This window comes from Ambystoma mexicanum, chromosome 13, assembly GCF_040938575.1.
Source record: "Ambystoma mexicanum isolate Mex_15411 chromosome 13, UKY_AmexF1_1, whole genome shotgun sequence".
Taxonomy (NCBI): domain Eukaryota; kingdom Metazoa; phylum Chordata; class Amphibia; order Caudata; family Ambystomatidae; genus Ambystoma; species Ambystoma mexicanum.
Window position 1 is genome coordinate 737,854,980 of NC_090938.1, and position 14,587 is coordinate 737,869,566.

The 14,587-nt window shown below is 51.4% G+C and overlaps 1 protein-coding gene across 1 annotated transcript in view; it reads left to right on the forward strand.

Moving 5' to 3' along the window:
- The window catches only part of EHMT2 (euchromatic histone lysine methyltransferase 2), a 346,377-nt gene that overhangs the window by 146,616 nt on the left and 185,174 nt on the right, over positions 1 to 14,587 (forward strand). Inside the window, exon 13 of the mRNA XM_069635011.1 lies at positions 637 to 857. Coding sequence (XP_069491112.1) covers positions 637 to 857 — 221 coding nt within the window. The remainder of the gene's footprint in view (positions 1 to 636; positions 858 to 14,587) is intronic.

A 14,587-nucleotide genomic window follows, 5' to 3' on the forward strand; every position in this document is an offset into this window, starting at 1 on the left:
TGCAAACGCTGGGCATGGCTAACAGTTATGCAACTGCTGGTTTCAGTAATAGCCTTCAGTTAAACCATCAGCAACTTCATCCATTGGTGGACTGGCGGTCCAGTATCCAAGGCTTACTTGCAAGGGGCAGTCTGACTGACTGTCTCATTCAAGACCACCCTTGCAGAGTTCAAATACATCTGGTGGGGTTTCGAAAGAGCCTCATTGTTGGCAAAAATAAGTTCACCGGGCCAGAAAGCTAGCAAAGCAACTCTGGGGCAACCAAAGTTGGCAAAAAGTAAGGATTTCTGTTGTGTTTCTTTTTTTTATACTGAAAAGGGCAGCCAAACATCATCTGCATTTCTTTTTGAAAGTTTGCAAGTGTGTGCTATTCTATGTGGTGTCTAGCTCTACACTCCAGCAGTTCTACTGCTTATCTCAAAATGTAGAAAATGAGTGATGATCCACCCAAGTCATTGCCAGTGTGTCTCTGGTGCCTCTTATCTCATCATTATGCACAATTTGCATGCACAATTGTGAGGGTGGAGTTGTGTTGGGCTGCTAGCAGTGATGCATGTTTTCTGCTGTTTTTGAAAAGTGCTGTTGTGATTTCTCTTGTGTTTTTTTTCTTTTTCTCTCTACCTTGCCCTATGCTAGGGAACCTTTCTCGAGTGCCACCCGGACTTCCGGATCACCCACCGCTTCCATAAGGCCTGTGTTTCCCATCTGAACGGCATGCTGTTCTGCCCACACTGTGGTGAAGATGCTTCGGAGGCCCAGGAGATCACCATTGCGAAAGCAGACACATCTACCCCTGTGCCGGCCCCTCCATGCCAGGAGACCGAGGCCACTGGGAGGGCGGACACTACACACCCTAGGTGCACGGCTTGCCCACTTTTAGTCTTGACTATTTTGATTTTAGAAGTCCTTTATTGGCATGAAGGTTTAAAAATGGTGATTGGTTTCTACACAGCCAGCTGACTGTTAAGTGTATTCCATTATGGTGAAAATCTCTCTCCTGCAAAAGCATGCCCTTCCCTAAATTCCTGTTCCAAAATTATTCAAGTGATAAGACATTTCTCCACAGCCCTGCACATTAACCGTAAGTGAATTTTATATTCTGAGATAATGCCCCGGACAGTGTTTTGGCTCTGGGCCATGAGCTTCTGGTAGAAGTAATTCATGTTAGAAGAACCCCCTTCCCTCATACAATTAAAATTCAAAAGAAGTCATCGGACAATATTACCGAGTTAGCCCTGGGTAATGGATCGGGATAACCCCCTGACCCATCGTCCCATCTCTAACACACCTTTTTTACAAAAAATTCTGGATAAGGTGGCGTATATACAGATCTCGGAACCTCTTAATAAATATCCTATTTTGAATACACACCAATCCGGTTTCAGGCGGAGCTTTCGAACAGAGACCTCACTTCTCGATCTTAAGTCAAAACTCTTAGATCGCTCGGATAAAGGTTCTCTTTCCCTTTTAGTATCGCTTGACCAATCTGCGGCATTCGGCTTGGTTGACCACCGTATATTGAAATCCAGAATGTCTGAGATAGCTAATTTTTCACCTTTGGTGATCTCATGGACAATGTCTTTCTTGGAGAACAGACATAGCAGAGTCCGCTCAGACATAGCAGAAGCTTCTCCAATTCCGGTTCTTTTTGGGGTCCCACAGGGAGCTAGTACTTCCCCTAGTATATATAATCAGTTTATGGTACCGTTCTTTGCTAATTTAGAAGCAGAGGGGATTATATTCTCGAATTACGCGGATGACACGCAATGTGTCGTACTGCTTTCAGGATGCCATTCATGAGATGAAGCAGAGTTAAACAGAGTATTTAACATAATTGAAACCTGGATGCTTAATAACAATTTAGATCTAAATAAAAGCAAAATGGAAATTTATGATTATAGGCAGTTCCGTCTCGCTCAGCAAGCTGGATAGCAAATTTCAATCCTTCAGGTTTGGACCTTTGAGTGCTGAGGGGTTACCTAGTATCCCCTTTCTCTCTGCTCCTGTGACTTGTCTGTTACAGTAAAAACCCCATAGTTGTGGCTGGGGGCAGTGGATGTGTTCTACCGACTTTTGTGCTTTATTTTACTCGCAGGCTGTGTTCACAGTTGCGGCTATGCACAGAAGGGGTCACCTTTGCTCCAATATGGTGGCTGCTTCCTTTTCTTTCTCCATTTTCTGTGTGGTTATTTCTTCTTGGTCCTTCTCTACCATCCTGGGAGGGGGGAGGTCCTGATTTGAGTTTTGTGTAGCCCACCAAGGCTTCGGTGTGTCTGCGAGGACAAGGAAGCATGGGAGTATCCCAAAACTCTGCTACCCTTTGTCTTCTGGTGTACCTGAAAAGAACCAGGTCCCTCTGGGGGTGGGTGCTGGCTGTCCTGATTGGACAGCCACTCGCTTCTTTCTGTAAACTGTAGGGAGAGTTTGCAGAGGAACGAGTGGGAAATCCTAGTAAAAGTTGAGGTTCCTGAGGCAGAAGGGAAGTCAAGCCACTGGAACAGAAGATCCGATGAAGACGATCAGAGACGCCTGTAGCCCCTTACAGCAACCGTAAAGTGACCACTGCTCTCTTGACCGCATTTTTGAATCGACACAGGAGCTCCAAAGAGGACGACTCCTTCCCTTTGATTGGTGGGACCAACTAGCCGTAAGACAACGTGAAGAACGAGCCATCTCCCAATGTGCTTTGACCTTCCTGGGCTCCAAACAGCTAATACCAGCGGACCGCCGATCCAATTGCAGTGCATCATCTTCCCATTAACAAATCCTGCCAGAACTTTGGTGAGCTCCATCGGGACCTCCAGAAACAAGAGTTCCCTCCTCAAAGTCCCCTCACCAGAGTGCAGGACAGAGGAGTCGAGGGGGATTGACCGGATGATAAGCGTTCATCCTTGGAGCCTGTGAAAAAGGCGCCAAAACTGAAGACTGATGTTGGAGCACAAAGAACCCTTCGCTGAGACTTTTATCCCTTCCAGAGTCCCTCCTTTCGTCACCACGACCAAGGAACAGGAGACCGGGTGCACCGCTGCTGCACCGCAAATGAATCCAGCTGCATCTTCATCAACTCTCCTCAGCTACTGTGGGACTCTGGGTAGTGCTTACCTCAAGCCATTTTGTTGCTCCTGTGTTGCTGGAGTGCTGATTCCGGTGTTTGGGTATTCACCCATATAGCTCGCCCAGCACTAATGCTTGTGAGCCTTTAGGGAGCCTTTCCCAAGGTCCCTGAAACCTTTTCGACCATCAAAAGTCTCATACTAAATTTTAATCAAGGAATCCTTTGGAAGTTTGCCTTTTCTGCTGCTGTGCCTTACCTGTTGTCCCTGCGATCTGACTCTGAAGAACTCATAACTAGATAGGGATGGACTACTGAAGCCATATGTTAGGTAGAATTCTCAGAAATGTGCTAATTTCCTTCTAATTTAGAGACCCCCAGCTCTTTTGCTGGACTTAAGGACTTTACATTTTTCTCCAGCATTGGATCTTTCATGGATTAACATGCTGTGAATATTTCCCTGTCGTCGGACTGGGAAACCTTGGTAACTTTAACTTAGCGTTTTCCTATGGAAAACTTAGACACTTTAGTGTCCTATTGACATTCCTTTGGGTGCTTTAGGCCACGCCAATAGGACATCTGATATAAACAAGCCTGCCCCTGCGGCTTCCCTTCAGATTTCAACCGTCTCCAAACTGTTGGGATCACCTCGTGTTTCTTTGTGTTTGCACGTGCTTTTTGTATTAGTGGACCAGTATGTCATCTATGGGCCAGACAAAATCTCTCTTTAGGCCTTGTGCTACCTGCGACCTTAAGAAGGTATTCGAAGGAGATGGCCATGCGGACTGTCTCTACTGGCTTTACCCCCATCACTCGGCAGATGCCTGCAAGATATGCCAGGGGTTTTGGCAGAAGACTTTGAAAGACTGTAATCGATGGCTCATATGCTGGCTAAACGAGGGCACTTACGCGGCTTTGGAGGTTGGTTCGGCCGGGGGCAGCCAGTCTTCAGGGAGAGCGGACAAGGCCTCTGAGCGGCGTAGGCGGGACCCCCTGCCAAAAAGCCACGGGCGGAGTTGCCTGTGTCGGAGGTGGGGAGAGGCAGCAAGTCATCGATGTCTAGGTTGCATCATTTGAAGGGTACGAGTGGTGCCTCGTTTTCCAAGTCGTATCGGCCTGACAAGTCCAAGGGGTCTGGTGGTAGGCCCGAGAAGTCACCGGTGTCGGCAAAAGGGCAGGCGAAGCCGAAGGAGTCTTCCTCGAAGCACTCGTTGTCCAGAGATCAACACAAGTCTTCGTCCAGCTGGGAATCTTCGAAGCACTGTTCCGGTTTGTCTTCCAAAAAGCCTGGGTCTCCAGTGAAGGCTAAGGACGTGGAGGCCGTGGTGCCGACGACGAGATCGTTGACGGATATTCCTTAGTCAACGGTAGTGGTACAGGGTACGGTTCCGTCGTCGACGGTTGGGTCCTCGGCGCCATCCACGACTTTGACAGAAAGTGGTCCACTGATTTTTTTTTTTTTTTAAAATAGATTTTTATTGATTTTTCACCACAAACAACAATACAAACCAAACAGCAGTGCAATAAACATTATTCCAATAAACATTTAACCATTAGTGCGCACTACTCCCCTGATCCCTCCCCCCTCGCGAGCCATTTTCCATGTCTTGTTCCGCTTCTGTAGCACATGAGCGAGCATCGTCATCATCTGGATCTCCCAAAACCCCTGTCCCGAATATGCAGGATATCAATGTCTTCCATGCCATCAAAGAGCCCAGTTCCTCCTCCCAAGACATACAACTCGCCTCTTGCCACACCGCTGTCTCAGCCTCCGCCCATTTCTGTAGGTCATTCCACCACACCTCAACCCGTGGCTTGCTACATTTTTTCCAGCCCATGGCTATTCGTCGTTTGGCCAGCACATACGCTAAGTCTTTCAGTTTGCTTACATGTTTCTGCTGCCGAGGTCTGGGAAACCCACCCAGAAGGCATGCCCAGGCGGTGTCTATGGCAAACGTGACCCCTCTCTCTCTCAGCTTGCGCGCCGCCTCCCTCCAGAACCCCTCAATCACTGGGCACGCCCAAAACATATGCGTCATGTCCGCATTTTCCTCGCCGCATTTGGGGCACGCCTGTCTGCCTGCATTCCGAAATTTGGATATCCTCAGAGGGGTCATGTACGCTCTATGCGTGATGTACAGTTGTATTTGCTGCAGTCTGGCATTTCGAGACACTTTCCTGTGGTACCCCAAAGCCCGTTCCCACATCCCATCTCCCATTTCGATCCCCACCTCACTCTCCCATTCCAATCGTAAGCATGTCAGTTCCTTCCCAACTTTCAACATCACCATCTCATACAGCCTAGAAATTTCATGTCCTCCTTCCGTTGTATCATATATCCCCGCCATCGTAACCTCCGATTCATCTGCCATGATATTCTCAGGCCACAGTTCCCGAATTTTCTTCCCCAATCTGTGGTATGTAACATATTGGCCTTCGTGCAATCCAATCTCCTCGCTAAGTTCCACAAACCCCTTAATAGCACCCTCCTGCCACACATCGCCCAATGTCACCAACCCCACCGATTCCCAGTAAGTCCTAATAATCTCCCTCAGCTGTCCATCCACCCCCGCCAGGGCAACCAGTGGAATTTGCGGAGAACACGGAAGTGGGTCACCCATCATTGTACATGCCCGTCTCCACACCTTCCACCCCAGCTTCACCATCGCCGGGTACCTTCTCGTGACAGCCTCGGGCAACCAAATGACCTCCTTCAAGAAAAATGGGGCACAATCTTGCCCGAATAGTCTGAGTTCTGGGGTCTCTTCGTCGGACAGCCATTTAGACACAAACTGTAGTTGGCTCGCTATGTAATACGCCTCAAAGTTTGGGAGTTTGACTCCCCCTTTTTCATGAAAGTTCTGTAACTTCCAGAGCGCTACTCTATTACGAGTACCATGCCACAGAAACTCTCTGCAAACCCCATTTATTTTAGCGAAAAAACCCCTAGGGATCATGTATGGGATGTTGCTAAAGTAATGTAGCAGCCTAGGCAGAACTACCATCTTGATCATCGCCCCACGCCCCATCATCGCTAGGGGCAACCTCTGCCAAAAGCTCATACATGTGCGTATCTTCTCAACAGCCATCTCTGTATTATGCTTGTATTCTTCCTCAACCGTGTGGTAGATATCTATTCCCAGGTAACGGAATGTATTGACTGACCAGGGCACCTGGAGCACCGGCAACCGCTCCGTGGGAACACCCCTATAACAGCCCAGCGGGAAGATGTACGATTTCTGGGGGTTGACCGCTATGCCCGACAACCTCGCATATCTCCCCATCACGTCCAGGATATATTGTAAATTCTCCTCCGGATGACTCAGGTACAATAACAAGTCGTCCGCATACAGGGATATCAGCTGGTTTTCTCCCCCCACCTCAATGCCCACGCTATCATACTGCTGCCGCAAGTACAGTGCCAGAGGCTCCAGGGCCAGGATGTACAACATCGGGGACCAAGGACACCCCTGTCTAGTGCCTCTACTAAGCTGCCATCTCTCGGATATAATCATGCCCGTCCGCACTCTAGCCAGCGGAGCGCTGTACAGCAGCTCCGCCCATCTAATATATCCTGGTCCCAGTCCGTATTCTCTCAAGGCCGCCAGCAGCCACTTCCAATTAACCGAGTCGAAGGCTTTAACAGCGTCCAACGACACTATCACCATTTCCCCATCACTGTCAGATCCCATTTCAATCACCCGGTGGAGTCGTCTATGGTTTTGGGCAATGTTTCTCCCCGGGACATATCCCGTTTGGTCTGGGTGTACCAGTTTGCCTATCACCCTTCGCAGTCTGTTGGCCAGGACAGCCGTTAGTATTTTGCTGTCCTGATTCAGCATAGATATTGGTCTGTACGACCCACAACTATGCCCGGGTTTATTAGGCTTAGGGAGCGGTATAATAGTCGCTTCCCTGAGCGATTCCGGCAACCTCCCCTTCTCGAACGCCTCATTAAGCATATCAAGCATCGGGGGGAGTACTTCCGCTCCAAAAGTTTTATAAAATTCACTGGGCAGGCCGTCCGTTCCTGGGGTCTTGCTAGTGGGTAGCTGCCGGACGACCGCCTCCAACTCCTCTAGTGTTATTGGGGCATCTAGTTCCTCTCTCTCCTCCGTGCTCAACCTGGGCAGCCCGATATCTTGCAGGGTCTCCAACATTTCCTCCCGGTCGCCGCCACCCGGATCCCCGTACAATGCTTTGTAGTAATTTACGAATTCCTCATTGACACCCTCCTGGGTATCTATCTGCTCCCCATCCTCTCTAATTATTGTCCTAATCGGGGGCCTCGGGGTTTCTCTTTTATATAACCATGCCAAAAGACGACCCGTTTTATCTCCTCCCGCATGTTGCCTTTCAATATACTTTTTGTAATTTAGATTACAGAGCCTCCCCCAATGTTCTGTACACTGCTGCTGCAGTTTAAGCACCAGTTCGTCATCTATATGCTCGCTCTTCAGCACCTTTTCCAGCTCTCTCTCCGCCTTCTGTAAATCGACCAGGGCCCCATTCTGCAAACCTTTCGATTTAGCAATCGCCACCCCGCGTACCACAACCTTAAAGGCCTCCCACAGAGTTCCCGCCGAGTCAACGCTGCCAGTGTTGGTATCGAAATAGCTAACTATTTCCTCCCGCATGTCTTCCCTAAAGGCCTGGTCTTTAAGCGCCTCTGCGCGCAGGCGCCACGTCGGGATCCGCGCTCTGGGGCGGCCATATTGCCATCCCACCACCATAGGCGAGTGGTCCGAGAGGACCCTCGCTCTATATTCCGCACTAGACACATCCCCCAAGACGTCCGACGTGGCAAAAATATAGTCTAGCCTAGTGTGCAACCGCTGCGGGGCCGAGTAATGCGAGTACTGTCTCTCAGTGGGGTGCTTAGTCCTCCACACGTCATCGAGCTCAAAGTCCCGCAGCAGTGTCCGCAGCACCCGGGCTGCCGGGGCGGGCCTAATCACCTTATCGTCGGATCTATCCATCCCCGGGTCCAACACACAGTTAAAATCCCCTCCCCAGAACACCACACTCCCCACACACCAACTCAAGTTGGCACTCATGGTCCGGAAGTACTCTGCCGTGCCCTGGTTCGGGGCATACGTGTTCACTACACACATCTCTCTGTTCTCGACTACTCCTCTCACCATAGCCAGACGACCCTCAGTATCCACACGTTCCTGCTGCAGTTGAAACGGGACATGTGGCGCCACCCAGATCAGCACGCCTCTAGCATAAGCTGAGTACGCGGATCCTACCACCGTTCCCCCCCACTTTTTCTTCACCAGCTCTAATTTGTCTCGGGTCAAATGCGTCTCTTGCAGTAATGCGACGTCTATCTTTTGTCGCCTCAAGTACAACATAACTTTGTTCCGTTTAAGGTAGCTATTGAGGCCCCTGACGTTCCATGTTAACAATTTAAGCTCCCCCATGATGTACTGATATCTTGCACTCTCCCCCCCGACCATCCCTGTTCGTTCATGCTATCCAGAAGTCTCATCCAAAATCTTCCCTCAGGGCTCGCGATCCCATTCAAACCTCCCAACACTATGTACACCCCAACTGCCCCCACACCCCCCCTTCCCCCTGCCCATCCCCTCCCCCCCAACTCCCTCCCCAACTGTTGCCCAGCTCCATCCCGGGAACTCAGGCCCCCCCACATCTAGTTCCGGCTGTTACACACAGAGCCCAGTAGGGTAAAGTCGCCCTAGCGGCCACTTAACTAAGAAATACTAAACGGGGGTGAATGGACCAGCCCCGAAAGGCTCCCATGTATGACAACAATTACAGTGCAAACAGTGCATTTAACATCCAGTTCCAGGCCCGACCTCCCCAGGCCATAGGAATAACTATAATCAAGTCCCATAGTCTCCGGCAACACCCTCTCTCGTCGTAGAGCACTTATCTCTCATTGCCACCTTCATCCGCCCGGACCTCCGACTCCTGGGGGCTGCCCTGCATGTCCAGCCAACCCATGGCTTCCTCCGGTGACTCAAAAAACAGGGATCTATTATTGTGGATCACCTTTAATTTGGCCGGGTAGAGGAGCATATATTTCTTCCCTGCCTCTCTCAATCTTCTCTTGACCGCCCCGAAGTTCATCCGACTCCTCTGCACCATCATGGTATAGTCTGGGTAGGCCGTTATAGTGGCCTCCCCCCTTTTGATGGTTCCTCCTTTACGAAAATGCTCTAAGATCCTTTCCCGGTCACGGTAGTTAAGGATTTTGGCTATGATTGGCCTGGGCGGACCGCCCGGTGGAGGCCTCCTAGCCAATGCTCTATGTGCTCGCTCCACCGCAAAACCCTGCGACAGCGCACCCCCGGTGATCTCTTGGAGCAACATATTTTCAATGAAGTCTGTGGGGTTATGACCCTCCAATCCTTCCGGGATGCCCACAACACGGATATTGTTCCTTCGGGCGCGCCCCTCCGCTTCTTCGGCCCTGTTCTCCAAGTTGCGTACTTTCTGTTCCAAAATATGCAGATCGGCCTTGTGTGAGGCGCAATCTGCCGTATTGGCGCTGCCCTCCTTTTCTAGACTCTCTGTGCGCTCCGAAAGGGCCTTCACATCCTGTCGAAGTAGGTTCACCTCCTCCCGAACTTCTCCGACTTTGAGGTCGAGCGCAGTTTTCAGGTCCGCCACCACCATTTCAAGCTTGGCCTCCCAAGCGCTTTTCAAGTCCGCCTTCAGTTCAGCAAGAGCAGCCAGCACATCCTGATTTGGGCTAGCCGCGGCCATGGGTGGTTTCTCCTTGGTCCGAGCACTCTCTGGGCCCGTCGGTGTCTTGGTAAACTCGTCCAATGTGGGCTGTTTTGCTCTCTGTCTGACGGCCTTGTTCGCCATTCCACAGCCGCTGTAAGCCGTGGGCCCGTACACGCGACCCCGTCGTAGGATCAGCCACTATCCGAGTATCCCTCAAAGGTCAGGGCCAAAGCACGTAGTCCGTTGCACCAGTCAGCTCAGGCGGGTCCTAGTGCCGACCGCCGACCGTCGCCGACCGTTTCCCAGGCCCGCGTTAGGTCATCGGTGCCCACAGAGACGCGCTGACGCTCTCCCAAAGGCTTATCTGTATCTTCACGGCCTGCACCGCCCACGTCGCCGCCGATCACCGCAAGGGTGTTCCTTTCAGCGCGTTTATGTCCCCTCCATTGTCCGGTGTGGCCGCCATTTTCACTCCGTCCGGTCCGCGACTCCAGGAACTTCGATGGCATTTATCTACCGTTGCCGGGCTTGTGGAGGTTTCAGCTCTTCCATAGTTGTGCAGCTCATATTCATGGACAGGTACTCTCGTTTCTGGCCCGCGGGAGTTAGTGCCAATGCACTATTGCACAGGATAAATGTAGGATCCCCGGGAGCTCTCCCAAGAGCGCGTCCTCTCACATGGCTTCCAAGCCACGCCCCCAAAGTGGTCCACTGATGTTGTCGACTCGGATAGAGTTGGAAGGCTTGTTGACTGGTGGGCTGTGGCAGTCCGCTGGCTTTGAGTTCATGCCTCCTTTGAACATTTTGCAGCATGATCCGACTTCGTATTCTGTTTCCTCTGGGATGGAGGAGTAATAGGAGCTGCTTTTTGAGCCGTCGGATCTGGGTCTGCAGAGTGCGAGGCAGTCGACGTCGAATGAGGTGGGGGCTTGGGCCCCCCCCCTTTGCCCGTTGGTTAATCGGCAATCCCTGCTGTCCTTGTAGGGATTAAATATGCTCCAGTCTTTGTTGGGGCAACTGGATGCGAGGTTGCCTCCGCCTCCGAGACCGGCGGTGCCGGTGGGCAACGGGTTGTCTGGTGAGGCACCTAGGAAGTCACCTCCAACACGGTTACCATTGGCGTTGCCTGTGGGATTGGGCCGTCCAGTCATCCTGAGTCGGAACCGGAGAGTGCTCAGCGTGACACCCTGTCAACAGTGTCTTCATCGCCGACAAGGGATGGTGCCTGGGACACGGACCCTGAGGTGGAGCAGCCCTGTGACGGGCGCAGCCATCCCCGCCGGATGATATTGGGCCATTCCACGCCATAATGGCAAAGACGTGTCAGGAGTTTGGGCTGGTGCCTAAAGAGGAATGTAAGTACTGCTTTCTCTTTGACCATATGGGAAAGCGACGGAAGGCAGTCTTCTCGGTTCCCATTCTTGACCACGTATGGCAGGAGGGCCTGCGCACAATGTGCCACCTGTTTTCTGAGCCTGCGGTGAAGGGTCGCCTAGAAAAGAAATTCAAGGCTTCGAAATCTTCCCCCTAGATGTCTTGTGTCGCAGCCCGTGACAGAGTTTGTGGTTTTCGCGGCTGCCGGCCAGAAGCCAACACAAATGCGTTACGCCTCCAGACAGTGAGGCCAGGAAACGGGACACCTTTGGGAAAAAGGTCCTGACGGTGGGGGGCGACGACTGTGAAGGCTGCAAATTCCTTGGCAATTATGGCCTGATATGATCGGGAGATGTGGCACCGGCTAGCCCCGATTCTTGAACGTCTTCTGGAGCAACACCGTAAGGAGGCAATGCTGTTGGTTCGAGAGGGGAAGGAGGCCTCCAACCAGAGCATCAATATTGCAGTGGACCTGGCAGAGTCAGGGTTTAAGCAAATTAATAATGGGGAGGTGCTCCGACGGCAGGCCTGGCTGAAGTGTACGGATTTTCGACCAGAAGTCCAATATAAGGTCATCGATATGCACTGTGAGGGTGAACACTTGTTCGGCAAAAAATTTCATGAGACCCTGAAAAGTATGAAAGCGGCTACTGAGATGGCAAAGTCTTTGGGTTCCTTGCAAAGTGCTTGCTCTTTTCGCTTCTTTCAAGCTTTTCGTGGTGCCTCCTCCAGAGATCGAAGTTAGGGGCGCCCCAGCTACTCGTCTCAAGGCTATCGGCGATCAGTCCAATTGGCTCAGAAGAGCAGGGACTTTCAAGCTCAGCGAGAGAAAGGTTCACAAACCTCGGCTGCTAAAGTATGGCCGTCAAAAGCTCAACAATGACTGCCATATGGACAATCTGCTGGGGGGGAAGGGTGCCGAACCTTGTCGACGAGTGGCAACGGATACCATCAGATTGCCGGGTGCTGCACACGGTACGGCTCGGCCATTCGTTGGAGTTTCGGCATCCTCCGGTCCCTATTCTGCCATTGCATGTGGTGCAGCCGCATCTTCCAATCTTTCGGCAGGAGGTGGTGCTCATGTTAGAGAAAGGGGCGATGGAACCAGTTCCGGTCAGGGAGCGCAGCCAGGGGGTGTACTCTCGGTACTTTGTCTTGAAAAAACCCAACGGCAAGTGGAGGCCTATTCTAGATCTTCGGGCGTTGAATAAGAATCTGCAACGCCTGAAGTTCAAGATGCTCACCCCTCAGGATGTCATCCGCTTGGTGCAACCGGGCGAGTTCCTAGAATCGTTAGATCTGCAGGATGCCTATTTTCACATCCCAATGAGGATAAAACACTGCAAGTTCCTGCGTTTTGTGGTCAGAGAGGATCAGTATCAGTTTCGGGTCCTCCCGTTTGGCCTGAAGTCATCTCCCAGGACGTTTACAAAGTGTCTGGCTCTCGTAAGTGCTATGCCCCTGCTTGAGCCGGAGTTCCAATTCACGATTGTGACAGACGCTTCCCAGTTAGGGTGGGGGGCACACCTCGACGAGTCGCTGGTAGGGGTCTATGGTCTCGGAGGAGGCTTTGTTGCATATCAATGTGCTCAAATTCAGGGCGGTTCACTGGGCCCTGGAGTCGTTTCTTCCACGCATCCGAAAAGCAGTGGTGAGGGTGTTAACGGACAATACCACCACAATTTTCTATTTAAGGAAGCAGGGGGGTGTACATTCCAGAGTCCTTTGAAAGGAGGATCAGGATGTTTGTCATTGGTCTCTGGCTCAAGGGATCAGTATTGTCACTTTCCATCTGCCGGGGGTTCTGAATGTTCAAGCGGATGCGCTCAGCAGGGACGCCAGCCAGCTGAACGAGTGGATGCTGAAAGTGCAGCAGGTGGCAAGAATCTTCCGGCGATGGGGGGTCTCCCCCGATAGACTTGTTCGCTAAAATAGAAAACGAACAGTGTCCGGAGTTTGCCAGCAGAGGGGCTCATCCGTAGTCATTGGGGGATGTTATCGTTCCCGTGAACGGGCCTCTTCGCATATGCTTTTCCCCCGTTTCCACTGATCCAGAGGACCATCTAGTGGATCCGGAAGTACCAGTGCAGGGTGATTTTGGTGGCCCTGTTCTGGCCCAGGCAGACGTGGTTTTCAGATCTCCTTCATCTGGCGGTGGAAGGGCTGTTTCGGTTAGGAGCGGATCTGGTTCTCCTGTGTCAGGACGACAGCTGAGTGTGGCATCACGATCCAGCATCTCTCAGCCTGGCGGCGTGTCTCCTGACCACTCCTAGTTCGGTCATCTAGGGATTTCAAGGGAGTGTCTCCGGATCTTGGAGACAGCGAGGGCCCCTTCTACCAATGTCTCGTTTGGTCATAAATGGGCGAGATTCTGTGCCTGGTGTGAGGGTCACCCTGAGATAAAGCCTTTCGAAGTCTTCCCCGGCTCAGGTTCTCCCGTATTTGTTACACCTTGGTCAAGGGGGCCTGGCGTCATCCTCCATAGTGCATTTGGCTGCGATTTCTAGGTTCACGAGAAGGCGCCATGCTGCTCCTCTGTTTAGTGATCGCTTGGTGAAACATTTTGTGAAAGGGCTATTTCGGACATTTCCCACGGTGAAGAGGTTTACACCAGTGTGGAACCTTAATGTAGTTCTTTTGGCTTTGATGAAGCCTCCATTTGAACCTATGTCAACGGCTTCTTTGAAGTTCCTCTCGTGTAAGGTGGCCTTTCTAGTGGCGATTACCTCGGCCAGGCGGGTGTTAGAGTTGCGGGCACTGGTCATTGACCCGGCTTACCTAAGGTTTTTGAAGGACAAGGTTCTCCTGGCTACTAACCCGCACTTTATCCCGAAAGTGCCGTCTGTGTTTAACAAACTTGTCTCTATTGCCTTACCCTCATTCTTTGCTAATGCATCCAAGCTGGCGGAAAAGGGCCTGCATTCTCTGGACCATGAAGAGGGCTCTCAAATTTTATCTGAATCGTACACAGGATTTCCGGAAGTCAAAACAGCCGTTTGTGGCATTTGGGCCTTCCAACAAGGGGCAGTCTATTTCCAAACAAGGACTTTCCCGTTGGGTTTCATCTACAATTTTCGTTTTGTCACACAAACGCTGGCAAGTCTTTGAGGGGTGCTCCGAAGGCTCATTCTACGCGGTCCACTGCGTTGTAGGCGGCGCTGTGGTCTGGGATACAGCAGGTGGAGATTTGCCAGGTGGCCTCCTGGGCGGTGCTGCATACCATCACCAAGCATTACTGTCTGGGGCAGCAACATGTGCAAGATTTGCAGGTGGGGCGAGCAGACTTCCAATGCCTCTTTCAGTAAGGTAGGCCCCGCAGCTTCGGGTGTTTTCTATTTTATTCTGTTCTGCAGGGTTTGTTGTCTCATGTATGTGATATTATGCTATTGGTTGGTTTGCCTAGGACACACCACCACACATTGGTTGTACTGCTATGTAATCTATTCACAGCATGTGAATCCA